Source organism: Syngnathus leptorhynchus, chromosome 18 (genome assembly GCF_054491065.1).
Source record: "Syngnathus leptorhynchus isolate UIUO chromosome 18, UIUO_Slep, whole genome shotgun sequence".
Lineage (NCBI taxonomy): Eukaryota > Metazoa > Chordata > Actinopteri > Syngnathiformes > Syngnathidae > Syngnathus > Syngnathus leptorhynchus.
Window position 1 is genome coordinate 4,858,498 of NC_141212.1, and position 22,523 is coordinate 4,881,020.

A 22,523-nucleotide genomic window follows, 5' to 3' on the forward strand; every position below is an offset into this window, starting at 1 on the left:
CTCGATTAATTTGATACAATTACTTGTTGATTTATCGATTCATTACGCCAGTTATAATACGGATTCGTTTTCCAGTGGATCTCAGCTCTGTATTAAATATAAATAAAGAAAACTATGGCATCTAAGAGTCAGCACTGTAGTGGTACAGTCACTCGGCAAAATTTTCATCATACTATATAGCTGACTCATAAGCCTGACATTTATACTGTAGTGTATTGAAACCCCCAACCTCTGGCTCCAGCTCCAACAAGGCATTGTGTAAAGCAATGAATAGTCATCGGGGATAGGAAACTACTACACTGCGCTTGTTTTTCCCATTGAAGGGGATTTCGACTCGAGTCAAAGGGTCACGGTTTGTGCGAGATAGCAGCAATTTGTGTGAGTGGTTGTGAGTCATGGCACTGTGGCGACACTCAAGACACCATATGTTTTTATGAGCTTCACTGAAGAACAAATGTGCCATCTCACAACCGTCCGTTGTCTCACTCACTATGTGAGGATGAAGACAGTGAGCAGGAGACGAGGTCAATGGAATATGGTGTTAAAAGGTTTATTTGAAAAGTGACACAATAAGCAACATACTGTATCTACCGTATTGGCCCGAATATAAGACGAAGTTTTTTTTCATTGAAATAAAACTGAAAAAGCGGGGTCGTCTTACATTCGGGGTCTAGACAAAGGCTTTTTTCAAACTTGAGTCTTGAAAAAGAGGGGGGGGTCATCTTATAACCGGGGTCGTCTTATATTCGGGCCAATACGGTATATTAATTTATTTCCAATAGTATTGACTTAAACTCAAAATGGACGCCACACGCTTATGAGGCCATCTGTGAAGAAAGGCAATGGTAATAGTAAGAAAATGTTAGAGTCAAGAATAATAAAATATAACTACTCTACAGTTTATTATACAGTGGATAAGAGTAGCGGAAACCATAAATAATTGACGGCTATTATTATAATAATAAAATTACGGCTCACCTGTTTTCTGGGTTTGGTCATGTGATGTTTGCTGTTGAGCCCTTAGGGCACTGTGATGTAATTTTCAGTCAACAGCAAATGGCAGTTCAAGGCAAAATGGCCGCCCCCCTGAGATAAATGAAAACAAGTGTATTTTTCTGCTTTATTAATATCCCACAAATACAACATTAATCAGAATGCTGTGTTTAGATAAGTGGGAGTGCATAAAACAGATTATTGTAAAGACAATTTTTCACTTGACTTTCACTTTAATATTAATCCACAAACCATGATCTTGTTTTCTTTTTAGCAAGTTTGGCTTCAAACCATCAATTTTTTCCTCATTATGGCGGCATACAAATCAATAAACATTTTTTTGGCCTGTCGGCCGCAAAAGAGGAGCTACCGGTGATCGATTTTCTGTTATGGGTAACAAAAGGCATCGATCTCATGCTAATTGTACTTTTCCACAGAAATTGCATATTAAATAAGACTCTAAAGTGCACTCAATATTACCTAATATAACATATTGGGTATTGCTTTACATGTATAGTTAAACTTTGTAAATGTTTTGCACTTAGTTGAACTTTACATAAGATGAGGATGGATGCTGTCTTTTGCAGCTTCAGCATCATTTAAGTTCCAAGTCAATCACAATCAAAATTAAGTCCCCCCCCCCCCCCAGTACAACTTTTGGAAAGTGGAGGAAAAAAAAAAAAAAGTCTTCCTCTCGCGATAGTACCTTGCTTATGCAGCCGCCATATTGTGTGACAGTATTTTGATTCGTATCTACTGGAAGTGAGGAAAAAGAGAAAAGTGAAGGGCTGTGGAGGGGAGGGGGGGGCTGAAGAAGAAGAGCTGTCAAAAAGGTATTCCGGAGCCTGTCTAAAAGCGGAGGGCTGGGGCTCGCTATCCCTCCCCCGAGCGTTATTTCGAGGACACATTAAGGCCCGGGGCCTCGGAGCAACTTAGCTTTTTGGTCTGCCTGATACTAGCTGGACCTTTCTCGGCTTCTCCTGTGCCAGCGCCGCGGCCCTCTGGAGGTCTGGCGGCGTTCAGGGGTGTCGAAGGCGGCCCGAGGAGAGGGATCGGAGTCGGGGAAAGTTAAGTAAGTTGCCCGCAAGAACTTTTTTTTTTTTTTTTTAACCTGTTAGCACACACCCCTGGACTATTAACAACAATAACGTTATCCGATAATGTGAAGATTAAAAGTGCTTTTGCTACTTTTTGCTCATTGGCGCTACTAACTTTCCAACTTTCTTGATGGGGGGGCGGGGGAAAGCGAGAAAACTTCAGAAGTGTGGAAAAAGTTTTTGTATTGCGTTCCAGCAATCGGCTAGCTACGTTAGCCAAGTAACTTTTTGAAGTGGGAGGCTCTCAGTCTGAGGCGAGATAGACTTTGCTAACTCAATAATCTTAAGTGTTCTGTATCAAAATATTAATTTGAATATTACATCTCGTTGCTCTCTGTCTGACGCGACATGTTGGGCTACTTTATTTTATTTTTTTCCATTGAGCTCAGTCCAACTGTCTGAATGGATGGAAAGGTTAAAATAATGAATTGGTGACTGCGCCCATGACCCGCTGTTTAACAAGTCTTTAAATCAAGCTACTTCTTTGCAATTCATTAGTCATTTATTTACTTTATTGCATTCGTTATGTTAAATGCACGCTACGGCTGTTTTGAATGTCGTAACAGGTACCCCCACCTGTTGTTTGACCACTCCTGTATGTTGATCACGTGGAAACATCTCACCTATGCGTTACTTTATTTACGTTACCTGTGCATCAGGAGACTTGGATAAGATCAAAACAAACCAAAAACTTTAGAGACGATGCTAATGAGACTTTGCACTTGAAGATGATGAGGATGTTAGTGCTGGGATGTCTAAACGTATTCTTCAGTGGGTCACACGTTCAAATAAATCAAAAGATGCAAGGACCACCTTGACATTCTTCCGTTTTAATTGAACTCAAACCTAAAACCTCACCCAAAAACTATTCATCGGTGTCAATAATTTCTCAGAATTTGGTGGTAATGTCTCACTCGAATAGATTCTTCCTGTACTGAACAACAACGAAGCATCTCCACATTCAGTACCAAAACAAGAACAATCTGTACTACTACTAAGATGACAAAGAGCAGAAAATGGAGCAATCGCAAGGCACACTATTTTCTGATTTATCGGAATTTTCAACCTATAAATAGGTTTATTCGTGCATAAATTTACCTTCTGAACCGCTTATGTTTTTGTCATTTTAGTCATAAATAGTTCCTTTGCATTATCACAAGTCTAGACAAGCTCCGTATGTAACCATCCATCTGGAAATGAATGAATTTTCCATCTCACTTATCCTCACAAGGGCCATGGATGTGCGTGCTGCATCTTTTTATGTGAAATAATGCTTGACTTGCACGTCCTTGTAGTTTTTACCAGGATTTACTACTTTCCATCTTTTGGTAATATTCTGCTTTTTGCTGATGTCTCTTGATGATGATTGATTTTGATAAGCTGTGATGATATTGCAGCCTGTCAACTTCCATTTTTGCTATTTATGAAATATTTCTTTCTACATAATTATAGTAAACCTTAATAAGATAAGACTGAAACATTTAACAGTATAATAGTGATTTACTCAACCTATTACGTTTTGTGAGCTTATCACTAAACATCACTAAAGAATTTGGTTATAATTACTAATACTAAATGCTATCTTGTTTGACAGTTTAACAGCTGTAAACAAGTCTCTGCATACAAATCTACCTGACTGTTTTACAAGCTAGGCTTCTTGTTATCCTAGCCACCCTTCTTCCACAATTTGCTTGCTTGGGCTAGTGAAGTTGCATGCAAAGCAAAACTCCAAAGAACTCACATTGCTTCTCTGTCACCTTTCAAACACCTTACAACTTCCACTATGTTGTCATAGCTGTAACTGTAATCATTCATTAGCAACTTGCGCCTGCAGTGACTTGCAGTCAACACTGCACTTCCTGACCAATACACTTGCATTGGCCAACTGTTTATAGGTGCAGAGACTTAACTGAAAACATGTGTGACTCGAGCTGGGCAAATGTTTGCTAGGAGGCCTTGTGAGTTTGTCACTCGTTTAGAGACTCGGCAAGGTATTTTTGAGCCTGTTAAGTAAGTGCTAAATCAGGTTTTTATTGAGGATTAAGCAGATTTGCACAAGGCTATGCTAGTAATTGATTTTAATGGATGGAGTCAGGCTTATGCTAATGTGCGTCAACATCACCAGTTCTGTTGAAAATGTGAAGTGAAAATGGAAGGATGCTTGTTCAAGAGTGATGCGTTCACACTGCAGGTGTATCTGGTTCCAATCTGATTCCAATCTGATTTTTAGGGATGATCCTATTGAACCAATTGCTGTTGCAAAGATGTCGAAACAGAAACGTCATGTAGCATGCGTAGTGTTTGACGTCATATACACAAAAGACTTTCATAAATGGACTTGTTTCGATACGTACGACATTTCCTCCTCTATCCAGGGACTGCTGTTTTCAATTTCACCGATGTGCTCCATTGTTTATCGTTTCGTACTTCGATTGGCGCGCTCTTTTCTGGCACGTTGGATCTTGCGTCGTGTAGAGTCACGTCACAGTCAAAACCAATTTGTGTTTGGAGCTGATCAGATTGAGACGCTTCCTGTCAAAACCAGATAAAAAAAAACCTACTTCCCGAATGTGGTTCAATCCATCTTGCAGAAATTGTATTTCATGTGCTTTGTGACTGTTCACACAACACAACAACCATCCAGTTTCAGTCTTTTTTTTTTTTTTTTTTTTATATACAAAACTTAGGTCCAATATGTTATTTTATTTTGATGATGGTCATTATGGTGGCACTTATAGAGACATTTGTTGAATGATTCATATTTATTGAATTTCTGTTGCTATCACAACGGTCTTACTTTATGACAATGCATTTTATAATTCAATACAATAGATTTTACAATATATTCCCTGGTTAGAGGTAGTTCAAAACAATTGTAAAACTCATGCCACATGTAAGTTTTTTTATATAACATTGTCATCATTGTTGCGTTATTACATACATATATGTAACTGCAGCATACCATACTACCACCACCACAATCAATCAAAGTTGTTTTGCATTTTTGGGTGCAGTAATAGATGCAATATTTGCTTGTATTGCAGTGACGAAGCTAACTTTTTAACTCTTGCTAGCGTGCACCTTTATATCAACAGATTGACAAGTGGTATTTCAAACGTAAAGGTTAGCGCCTCTAATCCCAAATCGTAATCAAGGTACTGAGCTTTCGCATTATAATCAAGACTTGGGTTTTAGGAAGAAGGCTCCGTACCCTAACCCTCCCCCACTCCAGAATATGTGGTTGTCGGGAAAAAAGCCCCCTCCCTTTGTTAAACTCTCAAGACTTCTCTGCTTCGGGAGTGCTTTGTACAGTGACCCTGTTTTACGTTTTGCTGCATTATTAGGGAATGAAAATATTGTATTCTTCCATTTTTAAGAATTTGAAGTCATGTTGGATGCTGTAGTGGTGCAGTTTATCTATACCAGAGGAGTACATACCCTACAGCAGTGTTGTGTTTAGCAGGCCTCAACAGAATGCTTAGCAAGCACATGCATGTATTCCTTATTCAGACGGTTTTGAGTGTTTGCATGAGTGATGTCCCGATCGATATTTTTTTAAAGGCTTACCAGATATCGATCCGATTTTTTTTTAATTTCAACTCCAAAGTGTTCAAATAATTATATCATGAATTAAGGGGATCACTTGTGTGTTTTGTTACACTTGTCAATTCATTTTGAATGTGTTTTTATGGTCAAAAGTGCTTATTAGTCTATTTTGGTGTATTCTTTATTCTTGACTTCCTTTACCTGTCAGTATCACTGTATTAGTTTCTTTTCAGAAATGACTGACGGGTTCCTTAATCCATGCATTGTTGGACCTGCCTTCTTTAGGATGCAGAGTGAAGATCTGGCAAGTGCTCAATAACCTACACAGATGGTGGGAATGTAAATCTGTCAGTGAAGGTGGAATGAGGCAGTTAGCCGAGCTATGATATGTTGCCTGAAAACATTTGTGTGCTTCTGTAAGAATAATTACTGAAAGCAGTCATATCAGAAATGTCCGACATCACTTTTTGCTATTATATTCAAAGCTTTCAATGTAACTATTATATCCAGGGTGATATTCAGTAAGTGTCAGAATTGGTTCAACAGTGGTTTACTTACTCCACATGCATGTCTCAGTTTGCATCCGGTGGAAAAAGAGAAGTACCACTGATAGTAACCTATTTCATTTCCTGACATAACCCATTTACAGACACACTTGAGTCTACTACAACTAGATCGACTAAGACTTAATTTTGACATACTGACTCCTCTGAATTCTTGGTATGGATGATCATTTGTGTTTGGAATTCTGATCTTGCTTAAATCCCTGCTGTGATAGGAATGAAATCTCTTTAGCTGATAAACCAAACCAAAGTTTTGTAATTAAACGAAAACTGTTATTGTGCTAACGACAGTAGTCGATTAGTTGACGATTAATCGATTCATTTTGACATCTCTAATGGAAGCATGGTTTTAAACTATGTATTTGATTCATTATGTCATAAAATGTGTGATTCTGTTATTTCTGTTGTGCAGAGAAGGATTTTGTATCGTCATCAATAGAACACAGGACGTGTGCGTTGGTATTTTGTAAAGCATATCTTTTCAACGGCTATTTCAGCAGTCCACGGACATCACTGGGTTATGTGAGTCATAGTCAAAACAAAAATGTAATAATCGAAGAGTAGAGTTGCAACAGCTGCTCTGTAAACGTCCACGCTCAGTGCATCCTACAGTACAGTCTGAATGGAGCCATAACATTTCAATTTCTCACAATTACAAAAGCTTGCATTGTGAAGAAAGTAGGATTCACGAGATATTAAGGGTTTTTAAAGATGCATTACAGTTTTGAAATTAAATTATGACTAAAATTCTTTCATACAGTACAATACTGTAAAAAATCATTTTCGTTGGTGTTTTTTAGGGGGAACTATTAGATGCAAGTGATTTGCGTTACAAGTGTGGTTATGCAATAAATTAAACTTGTGGAAGTCAAGGTACTACAGTACATATAGATTTTAGCATGCGCACGCCAAAACATTCAAGCCACAACATGTCTGGGAACGGAGGAGTAGCTTCCGATGTTAGTATGGAAAACAACATGACAAGCCATCTCAGTGAATAACTGACTCATCAACTTTGGCTGAATAATAGCAGATATGATAGACATGTGGAATTCACTTGCATTTATCTTAGCACTTGTAGCTCCTCTTGCTAGCACAATGATTTCTTTATGATTGACGTGAGTGATGCAATAATAATCACTATATTGTTACATTACCGTTTTGGGGAAAAACAATAAATGGATCAGAAAAAAATGTGCACAGATTTAAGATGTTTGATTGAATCTTATCTTTCAAATTGTCCCAGAAAAGAATAGTAGCAATAAATCTCCTGTATTAGTAGATCAAATGAATTAGGGTATGCTAACCCCAATATTATCAAAGATCATTTAGTTTCTACTTAGTAGATCTCAAAATAGCATCCCCATGGTACAAGAATTAAAGAGCTGACATCTTATGTCAATAAAGTGCTTTTTCAAGTTTCCTTTGCAGAACTTCTACGAAATAGGATAGTAGAACAACCGTCAATTAAAGGAAAATTCTGGACTTTTTGTTGGCTTCCTTTACATATAGCACTTTACCTAATTGGAACCAGAGTACATGGTGTGTTAAACGGGCGTGTTTTGAAAGACAGCAGTGCTTTAGACGTTTTGGGCTTTGTTAGTAGCAGTGTTGGGATTGGAGCATTGATTCCCGCCCCACATTTTTCAGGTTTTATTTGACAACAGAAACAGCAACTTCTCTTTGGATTCCAAATGTTGTACTGGCACAACAATAAGTTTTAGCTAGCTTTATTTCCACTTAAAACAATTGTGGCTTGCGTAAATCTCACGAATTGTCATCAATGCTTTTAATGATTGGTCTTCATCTTTTTATATTGAGATTTAAGACGAGTTGAAGATTTACGTTCTTTTTATATACATATGTGTCTTATTCTTTCACATGACTTCATGGTCGTCATGAAATTCTAAGCAAAAATATGGCTCAGATTTCACACTGGATCAGTTTGTCCTAGACTTTCAGAAATACTACGTATTACTTCTTTACTTTCCCAAAGAAATGATTAAATATTCAAAATAATAACCTATCAATCTACTTTTGTCAATCCTCAGCTTATTCTAGCGTCCACGTTTGTTACAATTTGATTGACAGCAAACAGAAATATGTTGAAGCTCTTATCTATGTTCCGTCTGCTCTTGGAAGGTGCAGAGAGAGACAAGCGACAAACGCTTCCTCTGATAAGAACTTTTTTTTCTTTTCTTTAACAAACACCAGAGTTTGCTTTTTCACATTCAGCTTCCTTTGTGTTGTCAGATACTACTGAGTTGTGTTGTAAACAAAAGATACAAACTTTGAATCCATTCTTCTATTGGATGGACAAATGATCTGATCATATCGAACAAGATGCCATTTAAGATGTGATGAAATAATATTATTAAAAAAACGGACCTAATAATTTGATTTCTCACCCGGCGCCTCTTTACAGATCCCTGAGTGTTTCCAGCACTTTTGCGACATCCTCAATCTGCAAAACAGTTTGTGGGAGGTTCAGAGGAGACTGGTGTCCCACTTTATCTACAGTTTGTCTGCTAAACAGTCCACAGTCTGCGAAAAACAGACAGTAAGGATTAGACTTTGTTTAGCCCCGAATGAGCACTAGAATGCATCTTTTAAAAATGATAGATGTTCTATTGTAGTTTTTAAAAGTTGAAAAGTTCAGGTCATAGGCAGGGAAAAAATTAAATCAGTCAGGTAATGCATAATCGTTTCCTATTAATGATTTGTAATAAAAATATATGACAGGAAATGAAGGTGATGTGCAGAACACGGTTAGCTAGGTGTACCTCTTAATCAATACTTGGCGTCAATAGCTAGCTTTAGTTTCCAATTGCTGGTGATTAATGAAAATTTTTGTTGCTATTGTTTATAGGATTAATTATACTCAATAAATAAAAAATAAATATCTTTATTTAAAAAATATATACATAATACTCCAATGGTTTTAATTAAATCGTATCAAATTTGTAATGATAATCGGTAATAAGTGAGAATCAGTATTTACAAGCATGATCCCACTTGCTTCTTTTTTTTTTCCCGTTCCAATGCAAACAACAGGCTTATCGCCGCACTGCTTATCCTGTTACTAAATTCTGGCACCGTGTCGACTCCCTCCCCCCCTGACAAACGTTTCCTCCTCGATGCATCGGAGAATGCTTGACTTATCCTGAGCTGTTTGCAAATGCCACGGAGAGGCTTCTCTGTCCTTCATTTCTCCCACATTCTTTCATCACCCAGGTTGTTGTGCTCGCTAAGCATGGGAAAAGTACTTTGATCTAGCGCTCTATCAGGAAGAGCGTGGGCCTCAGGCTCTCTTACTCCCATGCTCCCCTGACATATTGTGGTCGATAGCAGAATCCACCCTTACTGAAATGCCTTTTGTTTATTTGCAGCAGTAGTGATCTATGAAAATCAATCCGGCTAATGTTTTGCACCATTTTGCATTCATACTTCAAAATGGCACACCTGGGCTTCAGAGAAATAGATTTAGAATCTTTATTGTTGTAGCATAGTGTAAACGAACTAGTCACCGTAGCTATTTGAAGGACCTGATTTCACCCTCTTGTCTTCTGTGATGTTTTTTGTACTCGCAAATACCAAAGGTTTGGATGGCCAGGTAATGACAAAGCAGGATTGGAGATCTCTGGTTTGACTTAATGAGTTGCAGCTGTTGAGCGCGAGTCCACCTACCACGAACTGAACCTTCCCCTCGCAGGGGTCGGCAACGGAGTTTGGGTCCCGGCCAATTTTTTTCCTGACAATTCAATTGCGGGCTGGAATTACATTTTCATATGGTAAACGTTGCTTTTCCGACTAAAAATATCTTATTGGTATCAGTAGGGATGTAACAATAGCCAAAAGCTCACAGTTTAACTTAATCGTGGTATTGATCTTACAATACGATAATTGCTGCAATATGGTCGGAAAACACACGATATCGCAGGAAGGTTCACCGCATATGGTCTCTGTTTCCCTGTCCAATATTATCAAATTAATCAACAGCTTTTTTGATAATCGAGTAATCGTTCAGGTCTATTTTTTTATCGTAGAATGGTCCAAATCCTCTCATGTTGATTATTTGTTTGTGTATCATCAAACATTGAATCAATCATTTGCAAATATTTGTTTTTACTTGGGAAAATAATAACCACACCAATAACTGTATTAGTTCCACGATGTTTGGCGAGTACATTAATCTTTCGTGTTGTTTATTTTGTTGATTTTATCACTAAACACTACCAAATAAACATCAGAAAATGAGGAAAATTTGTCTCAAACGATTCTAAAAATATGCAATAGTGATGGCCCTCCTGTCCACTGAGAAATTAATTTGACATTCTTTGTCATAGGCTAACATAAACAGTATATTCAATAGAAGTTGTCAAGTTACTAAAAGGCAGAGATTTGGAGCCAACCAGCCAACCCTGATTGTATGGCCGGCCATAAACGATTGATATTTTTCTGTTCTTGAAGATGTAATTGGCAAGTGGGCCAGTCGGCCGCTACTTGCTGACCTCTTAGTTTGCTTGCCTTGGTAGCATGTGTGCTGTGGCTCATTTGATGTTTCAAAATCCTGGCATCCTTCTTCTTAGCACACCTGTTGGTGCCAGTCGAGACACAATCAATGTTGTGTCCCTCTTCGACACTGGCTTTAGATGTACCAGCTGTGTATTTGTGTTTCTATGACAGACTTGTGTAGCAATTTTAAGAAACTTCTCAGCAGAAGTCAAACATGACAATATTATACCCAGGTCACGATATGCGCCTCGATATGATTTGATACAATTTGACACGATTCAATACAGTACAGTAGTCTCACGTGAGTCGCTGGCACCATTGCGCCTCCTAGCGTCAGGGAGGAGTATTGCTACTCAGAACTATGTAGATTCTACATACATGTAGATTCTACATCTACATTGTAGAATATCAATACTGTATCGTTTTTATTGATATCGGGATGTACCTCTTTGTTTTGATATTTTGAGCACACCCCTAGTATTAATTTGAGGTCATAAGCAAGTGAGTGTTAACGACAAGTGTGACTTGAATGACTTGGGAGCTGCATAAAGCCAAAATTGCATTTGAACAGCAGAGGAGTAACATGACTTGGCTGCTGTGTGTCTTTTGGTTGGCCTCAAGGTGGGGAATGATACTCCTAGCAGCTGCAGGAAGCATTTCCGGCTGCTTGTTTTCTTCTCAGCCAAGCACAACGAGGTCACTGCAATAGAACTACTGCATCAATAACGATTCTGCCACGGTGGTAATTAAGTTTACAGACTTACATCAAGATGGAATTATTTTTTTTCGATCAATATCAAGAAAAATTTACTTTTACCTTGTCCAGCGCTTGTATTTTTACGACAAAATAGGCCTGCAACTAACGATTAGTTTTGATCGATCAATTATTTCTTTCATTTAGTGGATGAATCTGATTTAAAAGCTATTTTTTAATGATTTCAAATCGACAGTGCGGCAAAGTGCACAAATGAGATGCTGCGTAAACATCCCAGAGGTTCTAAATTATGAGTTATTTATGTAGGTTTATATTTTATACACTACATTTTGGTATCAAAATATACTCATTGTACTTTTACAACGAGCCAGGGATCACCTCAAAAAAAAAAAAAAAGTCTTAGAATTCATTTGCATGTGTGTGGTACAACTTGATTACACAAGTGGTGCAATGAACTGATGGAATGAGTTGACCCAAAGACAGAAGTTCTGCTAATGTCCTCTAGTTTGTGTGCTTCAAAGAGCACATTGACATACTGTAAGTGCTTTTCATAAGGCAATAAACGGTGAAGATTTGACTGGTGCATACTTGGCGTGTCATCGCTAAGCGGCCCCAGTGCAAACCATCTCATTGTGTTCAACTGCCTAGCAGAGAGTGTTGAGAGACGACATTGCCACCCAAGCCTCAAATATAGCTGAGTGAAATCGCCATTAGAACTTTGTTTTTTTAAACTAAAACTGGAATGAAGTTTTACATTTAAACACTATTTAAGCATTCGTCACAATCTTGTGAGTTGTCGATTACGCTACGGAGACTTACGGGAAGCGACCACGAGCACGGTTCCGGTACCAATTTTCTGTACTTTCACCCCCCTGCTGTTTTCCGACAAAATATCTTGCAATTTTATGTTGAGAAACACACCCAGTTGTTCAAAAAAGTACTTGTGAACATCTGAGTCTATTGGGAAAGTTCCCCCTGTCCCTTTCTGGGGAATGTTTTGCAAGAATCCAAATATTTGAGGGGGGGGAGCATTATTTTGACCATGCAATTTATTCTTTGTAGTGCATTAAAGTGAATAAGGGTTGATCATGATTTGCAAATCCTTGTATTTTTTATTTTTTTTATTTTTACAGAACGTCATAAATTAATTGGAATTATGGTTTGTGCATGCTTCTAAGACCTCCCATTGTAGCTTGGTTCTCTTGAGTGTAATGGGTCAACCTGGGAAACTTGTGCCCCTGCCTGCTTCCCATCAACCGCCAGCTGCAAGCTGTGGTCCTGAAGAATGTTTGATTTCCTGCACACACACGCACACACACACACACACACACACACACACACACACACATTTCCACATGGGCACGTCAACTGCCGCTTTCAAAAAAAAGCAGGCAACGAAAAGCTGAGCAGGCTGTCTTGCAAAGTCGATCCTAGTTTTGTGTGCACCGAGAGGCACAGTTTGGAGCAATTTGGGTCGTGCACATAAAATGTGGTTTTGTGTTCTGGAGATGTGTGGAATCAAAGACTGTCTTGTACAGTATGCAGTACTGTGCATGTCCTTAAGCTATCACTGCTTTCCTTCCCTAATTATGGTGTAGTTGAAATAAATGATCAATTATTATTTTCTTTTTTAACTTCACAAAGTGGTACCGAAATTTCAGCTTGGCTTTTTCTATAGATATCAAATCTTGGGCTCTGCAGTATGAGTTCATCTTATGTTTTGAACTTTGACTTTTTGTATCATACTACAGCCTCTTGTTGATGACTTTGTTCACGTTTTATTTTGGTCTGGAATTGAACAGGACATTTTAAGGTGCATTCACATTGGAAGGAGGAATGAATGAGCCCATTGATGGGGAATGACAGGCTTGCTACTTCAAGAAATGAGTGTAGGGCTGTGGCTCAATGCTTTGGCACAGTGAATACCAGCTTCAGTAAAAGAAGCTTTGTCCCCTATCTCTGTTACCAACGCAGCATGCCTGAAGGTCTGTTCCAGTACCAGTGCCGCAAGGGACTGCTAGTCCTCTTCAAAAACACACTGGGTCTGTTGCCAACCCAGACATTTTGGAGAACAAATAGGGTGTGCATGTTTTTGAACAATCACACCTCTGCTCACCTGTAAACTGCAACCGCCTCCTTTTCCACAACAGTTGATCTATGTGAGGTTAATGTAAACTAAATTTGATGGGTTAATTTCTGTTGATCTGATAAAAGAGATAATAATGATAATAACAGGACAAATATTGTTATTATTATTAGTATTATTATGACAAATATGATTACAAATTGTATTTATTTATTACTTTACTTAATTAGTACATTGTATTTCTGTACACAGATTTTATTCATTTATTTTTTATTTGTTGATTCCATTGTATTTCTGTACACAGATACGTATTACCTACATGTGTGCATATAAACTATATATTGCTGTATTGCTATATATTGCCAATCTGATCAGTCAAAAATCTAGCATAAACATAAATACTGCATATGAATGTATGTGTTTATATGTCGAGAGAAATGCTGTGGAGTTTATAGTTGCAATTTAACGGACCATTGTTTTGTGATTTCAAAGCTGACTTCCTCCTTCTGCTTTTTCTTTTTGTTTAGTTCAGTGGTTCAGAGAGATTTTGAGGTAAATGGAGCGAGCCTCTTCTCTGAGACAATGGCTCAAATTATTTTTTGAACAAGCCCCAGGCAGAATGAAGCAGACAGCCCCAAATGGCTAGTTGACATAGTTTGGGTGTACTTGAAATTTACCACAGACGTGCTCCTTTCCTGCACTTTGAACCTCCATGTTTTTCTTGTTGAAATATTAAAACCCCCATACCTCAAGATCAAATACTGTAACGCTGTGAGCTAATGTTTCTATCAGCCCACTCACTTTCCCCCCCCCCCCTCTCCCTGTCCCCTCCAGATGATCTCCATGATGAAGGCTTTTTGCTGCCAAAACTAATGCCACAGTGTGTCGAGTAGAACGAGTAGTCCTGACCTGGCAACATACGAATGGCCCAGGGAAGCCACCTTATTGACATTCAGGTTTTGCATGACCTGCGCCAGAGGTTCCCTGAAGTTCCAGAGGGTGTTGTGTCCCAGTGTGTTCTGCAGGTAAGCATCTTTATATATTATATTACTGAACCAAATATTTTTTTATTAAAATATAGAGAATATTTTATTAAATATAATGATAAAACACAAAATATCTGGTAATAAAACCTCCATTGAAAGCAAAGAAAAATATGTTGGGGTTTTTTTCTGCCACATTAAGAAATGTAGGTGGCCGTTGTTAGAATTACGATCGGAGGAAGTATATGTGTAAGTGAAACTTCCGGTTGCACGCGCAGCTTTCTTTTTGCTTTTGAATTGGGATCCTTCTTAAGTAGGTCACATGCAAAGTGCCCACCGACAGCATGCACAATTTTGAGCAAAATTTAGCGGCAGCTTTTTGGAATCAAATCAGTCCCGAAATAAGCCCAAATTGAGTCAATATTATTTTGTCTTTCAAAGTCCCCAATGAAAAACAATGAAATTTAATATTTGTGGCTTGGAAGCACTTGGCTGGTTTCAGAAGTTTTACACATTGCTTTTTTGGTTACTTTTCCGACATAAGAACAAAAAGTTTTTCGAAGTGAGTGATTTATTGCTAACCAGTCCAGTGTGTAAGTTGGCCTCTTATTATAAATCAGTCATAAAAAAATGGGGAGCTGGATGGGAATATTATCCAATAATAAATAAACTAACCTTTGCATTTTCTTTCTCTGCCCCCCCCCCCAGAATAACAACAACTTAGACGCTTGCTGTGAATATTTGTCCCAGGTCAGTCCATGCTACTTATACAGTGAAGAAGGAAACATCACCTTTTCAGACGACCCCAGCTTGACCAGGCTCCGTAATCACATGACCCAGCTGAACCTGGGCCTGCAGTCTCAGAATGTGCACGTGGCCCCCGCCCGAGACGGCCTGAGAATGAACGGCAGCCGGACTCTGGCCCATAGCCTGAGCGAAGGGCCCCTGCAGACAGACCAGGCCCCGAAGAGTAACTTCTTTCAGCAGGAGCCGCAGTCCGCTCCAGTTGAAGGGCCTCCTAGTCTCAATGTGTTTAGTGCGATGGAACCCTCGCGCAAACCACAACCTCCGCAGCACCTTGGACTCTACCCCCTGGGCGTCAAAGGAACCACCATGGGTTTCCAGCAAACGCCACGTTTCAATCCTATTACCGTCACGCTAGCTCCTCATATTCAGACAGGCCGCAACACTCCTACTTCTTTACACATACATGGCGGGCCGCAGTCAGGTCTAAGCAGCCCACAGGGTAACTCAATCTACATTAGACCCTACTTAAGTCAGTGCGGTACGACCCGGCCCAACCAGCAGCAAGGAGGCAGGGCCCAGTATAGCCCCACCTCTCATCCGCAGCAGCAGATCTATCAGATCTCTCACCCTTCGTCCTTGTCAGGGTCTTGGCCGGGCCCTCAGCAATCTTCTTCTTCACATACCTCACAGCAGCATACCCACGGCCACCAGACATCTCATGTCTACATGCCAATCAGCTCCCCCACCAATTCCCAAGCACCCTCCGTTTTTCCCTCCGGAAGCCAGCCGTCCTCATCCGGGGTCTCGTCTTCTTGCTCGTCTTCCTCGTCGTCTTCCTCCGTCATCCCCACCTCACTCCCTGCTATCAGCCAGTACAACATCCAGAACATCTCCACCGGCCCGCGAAAGAATCAGATCGAGATCAAACTCGAATCTCCTCAGAGGAGCAACTCCACCACAACAACAGCTGTGCTGCGGACAGGCGGTGGGTCCCGTTCCTCGTCCGCCTCGTCCTCCTGCCCTTCCTCCTCGTCCTCTTCCTCCTCTTCCTCAACTGGGGTTTCTACTGTCCCGAGCACGCCGCTCTCCATCGGAGGCTCAGGTCTAAGCCGTAGCCAGCCCACTGTTTACATCTCCGCTAGCCCGCCCACTGCTGCTACCACGCCTTCCGAGGAGGCTGTCCTGGCCTCAACCGGATCCCGTTCACAACCCAAGTTTTACATTTCAGCCAATGCCTCCAGTGATGACAGTGGGGGTAGGAATCCTCCCACAGTCTACATCTCAGCTAACCCTCCATTGCAGGGGCCGCCAGGTGCGAGGAACATTGGGGGCCAGGTGAGCATGGGCCCCGCTTATATCCACCACCATCCACCCAAATCCCGACCCTCGATAGGAGTGGCAAACACGGCTTCCTCGCCCCGTGTGGTGGTGACTCAACCCAACACAAAATATACTTTTAAAATCACTGTGTCCCCCAATAAGCCCCCAGCAGTGTCCCCTGGGGTTGTGTCTCCTACATTTGAGCCCAACAACCTCCTCAGCCTACCGTCAGATCATCACTTTGCCGAGCCGGACCCCCTCCATCTCTCGGACCCGCTTTCACCACACAACGAGAGACCGAGCGAGCCTCGCCGACTCAGCATGGGCTCCGATGACGCGGCGTACACACAAGGTAAGACACTGGGAAACAAAATCATGCCTGGTCTGGTCTACCAATGACACCAATCAATCATCAATTATTATGAAAATTAATTGATCCTTCCCGCTTCTTTCCATCACAATTCAGTTTTGGTGCCTAAAGACATGTTGCTTTTACATGGTCATTGTAAAATAAATGTAACCTTATATTTGATGTCTTGTTAGGGCTTCTTTTATTGCTTATTTAGAAAATGGCATGTGACTTAAGAGTGAACTCTCTTTTTTTTTTTTTTTTACACAACATGCACATTAGTTTTCAGGATAAAAGACGACTTTTTGGAGCCATAATAGCTTTTTATGCCCCTGACAAGTCGGAATTGTTTTTCCATTTGTTCCTGCCAAGAAGCTCGTTTTACCACAAAGTAAGCTCTTTTAGGAACATTTGTTTTTGGGACTGTACAGTCAGTTCAGAAAATAGTCGAGGGGGGGGGAAGCAAAGGTGACTTATTTTGAGTCCAGGTGGGATGACTCTAGTCTGTGTTGTCTCCACTAAATGCTGTGTTTGTTGCGACTGCCAGAGCACAGCAGATCCTATAGTGAGTCAAACGTGTCGGTGCACACAAATGTTTCCTTATTTGGGCTTTTGACTAAATTACATGTGAGTCACTGGCTGTGATTCTTACATTGCAGTCACTCCCAACGGGAGGGTCTTCACAATGGGGCCTCTTCTGCTGACCCTCCTCACCCCCACGCTTTCTGCTTTTTCTTCCAAAATATTGCCGCTGACCAGCGTCTTCTTCCCCTTATTTGAATGTTACTTATTCAAATGAGGAAGTACTTTTAAGGTTATGTTTGAAAAGACATTTTCCGAACGTAGTCCTGACTTTGAAGTCATTTCTGTCAAATTGGATGGTTTCCCCAAACAAAGGATACCTGCCCCATTTGACTCTGAGTCAATTGACACTTTCAAAAATAACACTTGTAACCTTATCATATCATCAAAAAACGGGGTTGAGGTCTGGAAACTGGTGAGCCCACTCCAGGTCTTTGAAATGCTTCTTACAAACCCAAACCCTTCCATTAAACTTTAAATGTTCTTATTATTGTGCTTCTTGTTCTCAGCATTGTTGGTCCATCAAAAGGCTCGCATGGAGAGGCTTTGGCACGAACTGGAGCTCAAGAAAAAGAAGCTGGAGAAGCTAAAAGAAGAGGTCAATGAGATGGAGAATGACCTGACACGGAGACGACTGGAGAGATCTAACTCTGCCTCCCAAATCCCTTCAGTAAGTTTTTTTTTTTTTGGGGTGATAATTACATCAACAAAGATATGTCTAATTATGTCATCCAATGTTCTTGTTAGATCGAGGAAATGAAGCAGTTGCGATGCAAAAACAGATTACTACAAATTGACATTGACTGCCTCACAAAGGAAATTGATCTCTTTCAAAAAAGAGGTAAGTGGTATCTCTTTTCTCTCTTTTGGTTGATGTGCTGAAAATGATTCTTGACTGTAGAAGGTCAGTTAGGGCACGAGCCTGGGACTTGTCACATCCTCCCTGCAATTGCTGACAAGGTGCTGCTATTGTAATGTTAGCTACTGCTTCTTCCTGAATTGCATCCTGTAGCTGTTTGCTAACGTGGGATTTATTGGCCCTCCGAGCGACCCACCACTGACAGAAATAAAGCCAGAAAGCAGTTACTTTGATCAAACTTTTTAAAAGCTGATATAGGGAATGTTTTTTTTTCCCAGTAATTATACCACACCTATGTTTTAGAGAACTATTTTCTAAATGTTGGTATAGTTTTAATGGCATTTAAAATGAGATTGCATTTCATACAGGAATTGTTTTGAACAAAAAAAAAACATCACCTGTCTTCAGGTTGTTATATTTTGTAGTTTAATTTTAGATTTGCTTCTGCTAGTCACGTTGCTGAGCACTGATTGGTCGATGAAGACCTTATTATTATGTATTATGTAACTTATCAACTACTATTTATTTGATTGTTCATTTTATCTTTAAAGTGTACCAAAACACATGAGTGATTTGTGTGTCCCAATCTTAGAATTTTAAAGTGAAAATTAGTGATGCCAATTGTTTATGTTCATGCAGTCCTCATCCCAACATGTTAGAGTAGAAAAAAATCAGGGCAGATTCTGAATCACTCGCAAGCTCGTCTTCTAGAAAGGTTCGCTTGCTGATTTAAAAAAAAAAAAAAAAAAAAAAAAAAAAAACTTTTAAAAAGTTGATTTCATTTTCTTATCAGTATAAATGCAAAAGATTATCTCTCCCACACCTCGATCTAATTCCACCCTTCGATAGTAAAGACAATTGCTCGTGGCTCCGTCGCTTATTGGTGTATTTATTAATGAGGAATAATAAAAAGGCGTTATTTATTGAATTTATTTGTTGAAACTATCACTTTGATAGGCATCATTATGGTAGAACTAAACTCCGCGTAAATAAATTGCGAAACTAAATTGACCCAGAAATGCAAATCCGACACTGAATGCAGTTTAAAACTTAAAAGCTTTCTCTTTATCCATTTACAGGACCACACTTCAATCCCGTTGCAATCCATAATTTCTATGACAACATTGGATTCGTTGGTCCTGTCCCACCAAAACCCAAAAGTACTTTATCAGTTGGTAAGTTTAGGAGGATTGCATGATAGTTTCTAAATTATTATATGTACTGTTATTCTTATATTATAGAATATATCAATGCAATTGTGTTCAATTCCTAAAAACTAAAATAAAAATGACATTACAGTTGCTCAGGGCTCATTTTAGGAACATCACATGACCAAAAGGGGGAGATTGAAAGATTTTGCTGTCCCCCTTTCCATATTGCTTAATGTCAAGTCACTCATAAGGCCAAATGTTGACACTCCATCGTGTGGATTCCACACACTTGTGTTCTTCTCCACGGCAGACAGTAAAAGTTTGGCAGAGCAAGAGGAAGACGAGGGGACGCAGTGGAGCTGCACGGGCTGCACCTTCCTCAACCACCCGGCCCTCAATCGCTGTGAAGAATGCGACCGCCTAAGGGACTTCTGAGCCAGAAAGGCCGCCATGTGCCCCTCCGCCTGCCTTCTCCCACGCTTGAATCAGGGAAAATAAAGGGGCTTTGTGATTCTTTTCCCTTGTTGTATGAAAACTCTGATGGGGTCTAATTATCGTGCAGCCTCTTTCCTACCCCTTTTTAAACCCCCTTGCAGAATGCTGTCCTCCTGAAGGTTTGACTGGATACTGTTTACAGCTTGCGTCTCTTCCTAAAGGCAGGCACAGTTGGATAATACCTCACATTTGACACTCAGATTGTGTGGGCTCCTACCATTTCCGCTCAACGTCCCCCCCCCCCCCTCCCTCGGGGGTGGTGGTGATGGGGGGGATACCTCGCTGCTCCCACTTTACAGTATTACGAGCGTGACCCCTCGCAGTGTCCCACGTACGCAACATAGGCGCCCACGTGCCTTTTTTTATTTTTATTTTTTTATGCCAAACGGAGTTTTTCCTCCCGGCTCCCGCGGCGGTTCGTCAAGGGGATTTGGGAAAATGTCGGACCGCCGCGCTCTGTCTGAAGGGAAAACAGACTACTCATGGACCTGTTTTGCTTTTACTAGAGGATGTCAAAGGGCAAGCTGGCAGCATCTGACTGCCTTTTGAAATGTGCCTCGTACTCCTGTTTTTCCAATATGCCTTCCTTTTGACTTCAAAAATGAAAAAAATGCATGCTTTGTGTACAGAAAGTCCCCTTTTACTGTACATAATTTTAGAATGTGCCTTCTTCCTCACACTATGAATCACGTTTATTTTCTGTAAGTATAGCTTTATAGACTTTATTACTTTGTTTAGTTTTCCCTTTTATTAATTCAACGATACAACCCCCCCCCCCCAACTTTCCATTTTGTAAGCATGTTCAATTCTGCGAGAGTCAAAGAAGAAAGGAATAATCTCGCAGTCATCACAAATCGACGCCCTGCGGTGGGCTCAACGTCGGAAGCAAAACAGCAATCCCCCCCCCCCCTTCTTCCTCAGACACCAAAAATGAAATCACAGATACAATCAGACTTTATTTTATTTTTAATCTGACAACTGGAATGTGGGTTTAATATTTTGAGGACACCTGAGTGCAGAAAGACATCATTTCCAGTACAATCTTCACATCTGAATGTTCCTCGAACAGCTAAGAAAATTGTCCTGTTTTGTATTGTGCGTCTATTGTGTGGTTTTATTTCGTGGTACTGAGGTTCATAGAGAATATGTCAAGTGTCCTTAATAAAGGTCAGAATTTTTGCTATTCGGGAAAGTATAAAAAAAAAAAAAAAAAAAAAGCACAACTTGACTGTTCACTTTGTGTACTATTATTTTTATTTTATTTTTTTATTTGGCTCAGTTCACCCTCAAACATTTTATTTTCTGGTTGGGGTGCTTTTACTAAATGTTTTTTTTTTCACCCCTACATTTAAAAACAAAATAGTTTTGCATTTGTTCCTTCAGAACTGTTCAATTTGTATCTTATCTATATTTTATAATGAAATTTTTAATGCATCAAAAGTAAAAGATGAAAAATGTTTCTGAAGCACATGATGCCAAACTGTGCTCCTTTTTTTTTTTTTTTTCCAGCCCAGAGAAAAACATTTCAGCTTGAGCTGCGCTTTGGTGTCAAAAGGCAGTTTATTTGGTTTTAATAAGTGGAGAAATCATAATTTCAATACCTAAAATGTTTTTGTTTTGTTTTTATCTGAGAAAACTCTCTTTGTAACAGATAAGTTATTTGTTAAAAAAAAAAAAAAAAAAAAAAAAGGAAATAAAATGTGTTCAGATTTTTGGGACGAGCGTGCGTTTTACTGTGTTACGTATTTTGTCCACTAGGTGGCAGTTAATGGCTTCATTCAAGGTGTCACAAATGAATTCTATCCAAATTCTCAATTTTGATGACTCAGAATTATTTGATACACATTGTAGCTGGGCTTTACCCAGTCATATTTATAGAAACAAGAAACTTATATAACAAACAACATTCCGATCAATTTGATTCAGCCAAAACCTGTTTTGTAATTAGTGACTCAATTTGCTGTCTGGTAGAATAACATTAAAAGGAAATACCTAACTTCAGTGTACATTTTGGGTTGTAGTTGACAAACTGAACAAAAATGACTGATTTAAATGCTTGTATTTATTTATTTTAAACAATAACATGATACCGATACAGTAATATACACGATAGCCTTCCTCACTTTGAGGCAACATGAGAAAACAACACTTGCTGCTTCAATTTAAATGGCTGTGCTACAGTAAGTAGCTTGTCCCGGACACAGTGCATTACACACTTACACTTTTTAAAAAGCAAAGAAATATGATTATAATTTTTTTCTGAATGATACTAAAACATAAGAGCATATGCAAGAGAACATTTGAGCGTTTATTCATTATCCAGATTAAGATCCATATACCAGAACACTCTTGGGTCTTCACGAGTAAGACAATTGAGTAAATTAATTGAATGATTGACATAATTGTAATTATTTTATTTGTCTACTTGTGCATCATATAGACTAATTGTTCGAAAAATGCTTCAGGGTTTGTCAATTTTAGGATTAGGGTTTTTTTTTTTCTACAAATTTCAAACTGCTGGG

At 39.5% G+C, this 22,523-nt stretch overlaps 1 protein-coding gene across 2 annotated transcripts; it reads left to right on the top strand.

Annotated features, from left to right (window-relative positions):
* Window positions 1–1,639: 1,639 nt before the first annotated feature.
* On the top strand, window positions 1,640–21,326 carry tab2 (TGF-beta activated kinase 1 (MAP3K7) binding protein 2). Of its 2 annotated transcripts, XM_085937722.1 has the most exons (7): window positions 1,641–2,065; window positions 14,350–14,540; window positions 15,207–16,917; window positions 18,006–18,166; window positions 18,244–18,337; window positions 19,435–19,530; window positions 19,817–21,326. In XM_085937722.1, exons 2-7 carry the CDS (start codon window positions 14,439–14,441, stop codon window positions 19,939–19,941), a joined length of 2,289 nt encoding a protein of 762 aa, XP_085793848.1. In that variant the 5' UTR covers window positions 1,641–2,065; window positions 14,350–14,438; the 3' UTR covers window positions 19,942–21,326. The 2 variants fall into 2 exon arrangements, with proteins under 2 accessions (XP_085793849.1, XP_085793848.1); XM_085937723.1 differs by lacking the exon at window positions 19,435–19,530 and having other exon boundaries at window positions 1,640–2,065.
* Window positions 21,327–22,523: the final 1,197 nt, after the last annotated feature.

Coding starts and splice junctions, on each gene's coding strand:
- tab2 (XM_085937722.1), top strand. CDS start 14,439: ATGGCCCAGGGAAGCCACCTTATTGACATTCAGGTTTTGCATGACCTG. Junction 14,541..15,206: donor TGTCCCAGTGTGTTCTGCAG/GTAAGCATCTTT, acceptor CCCCCCCCCCAG/AATAACAACAACTTAGACGC. Junction 18,338..19,434: donor TGATCTCTTTCAAAAAAGAG/GTAAGTGGTATC, acceptor ATCCATTTACAG/GACCACACTTCAATCCCGTT.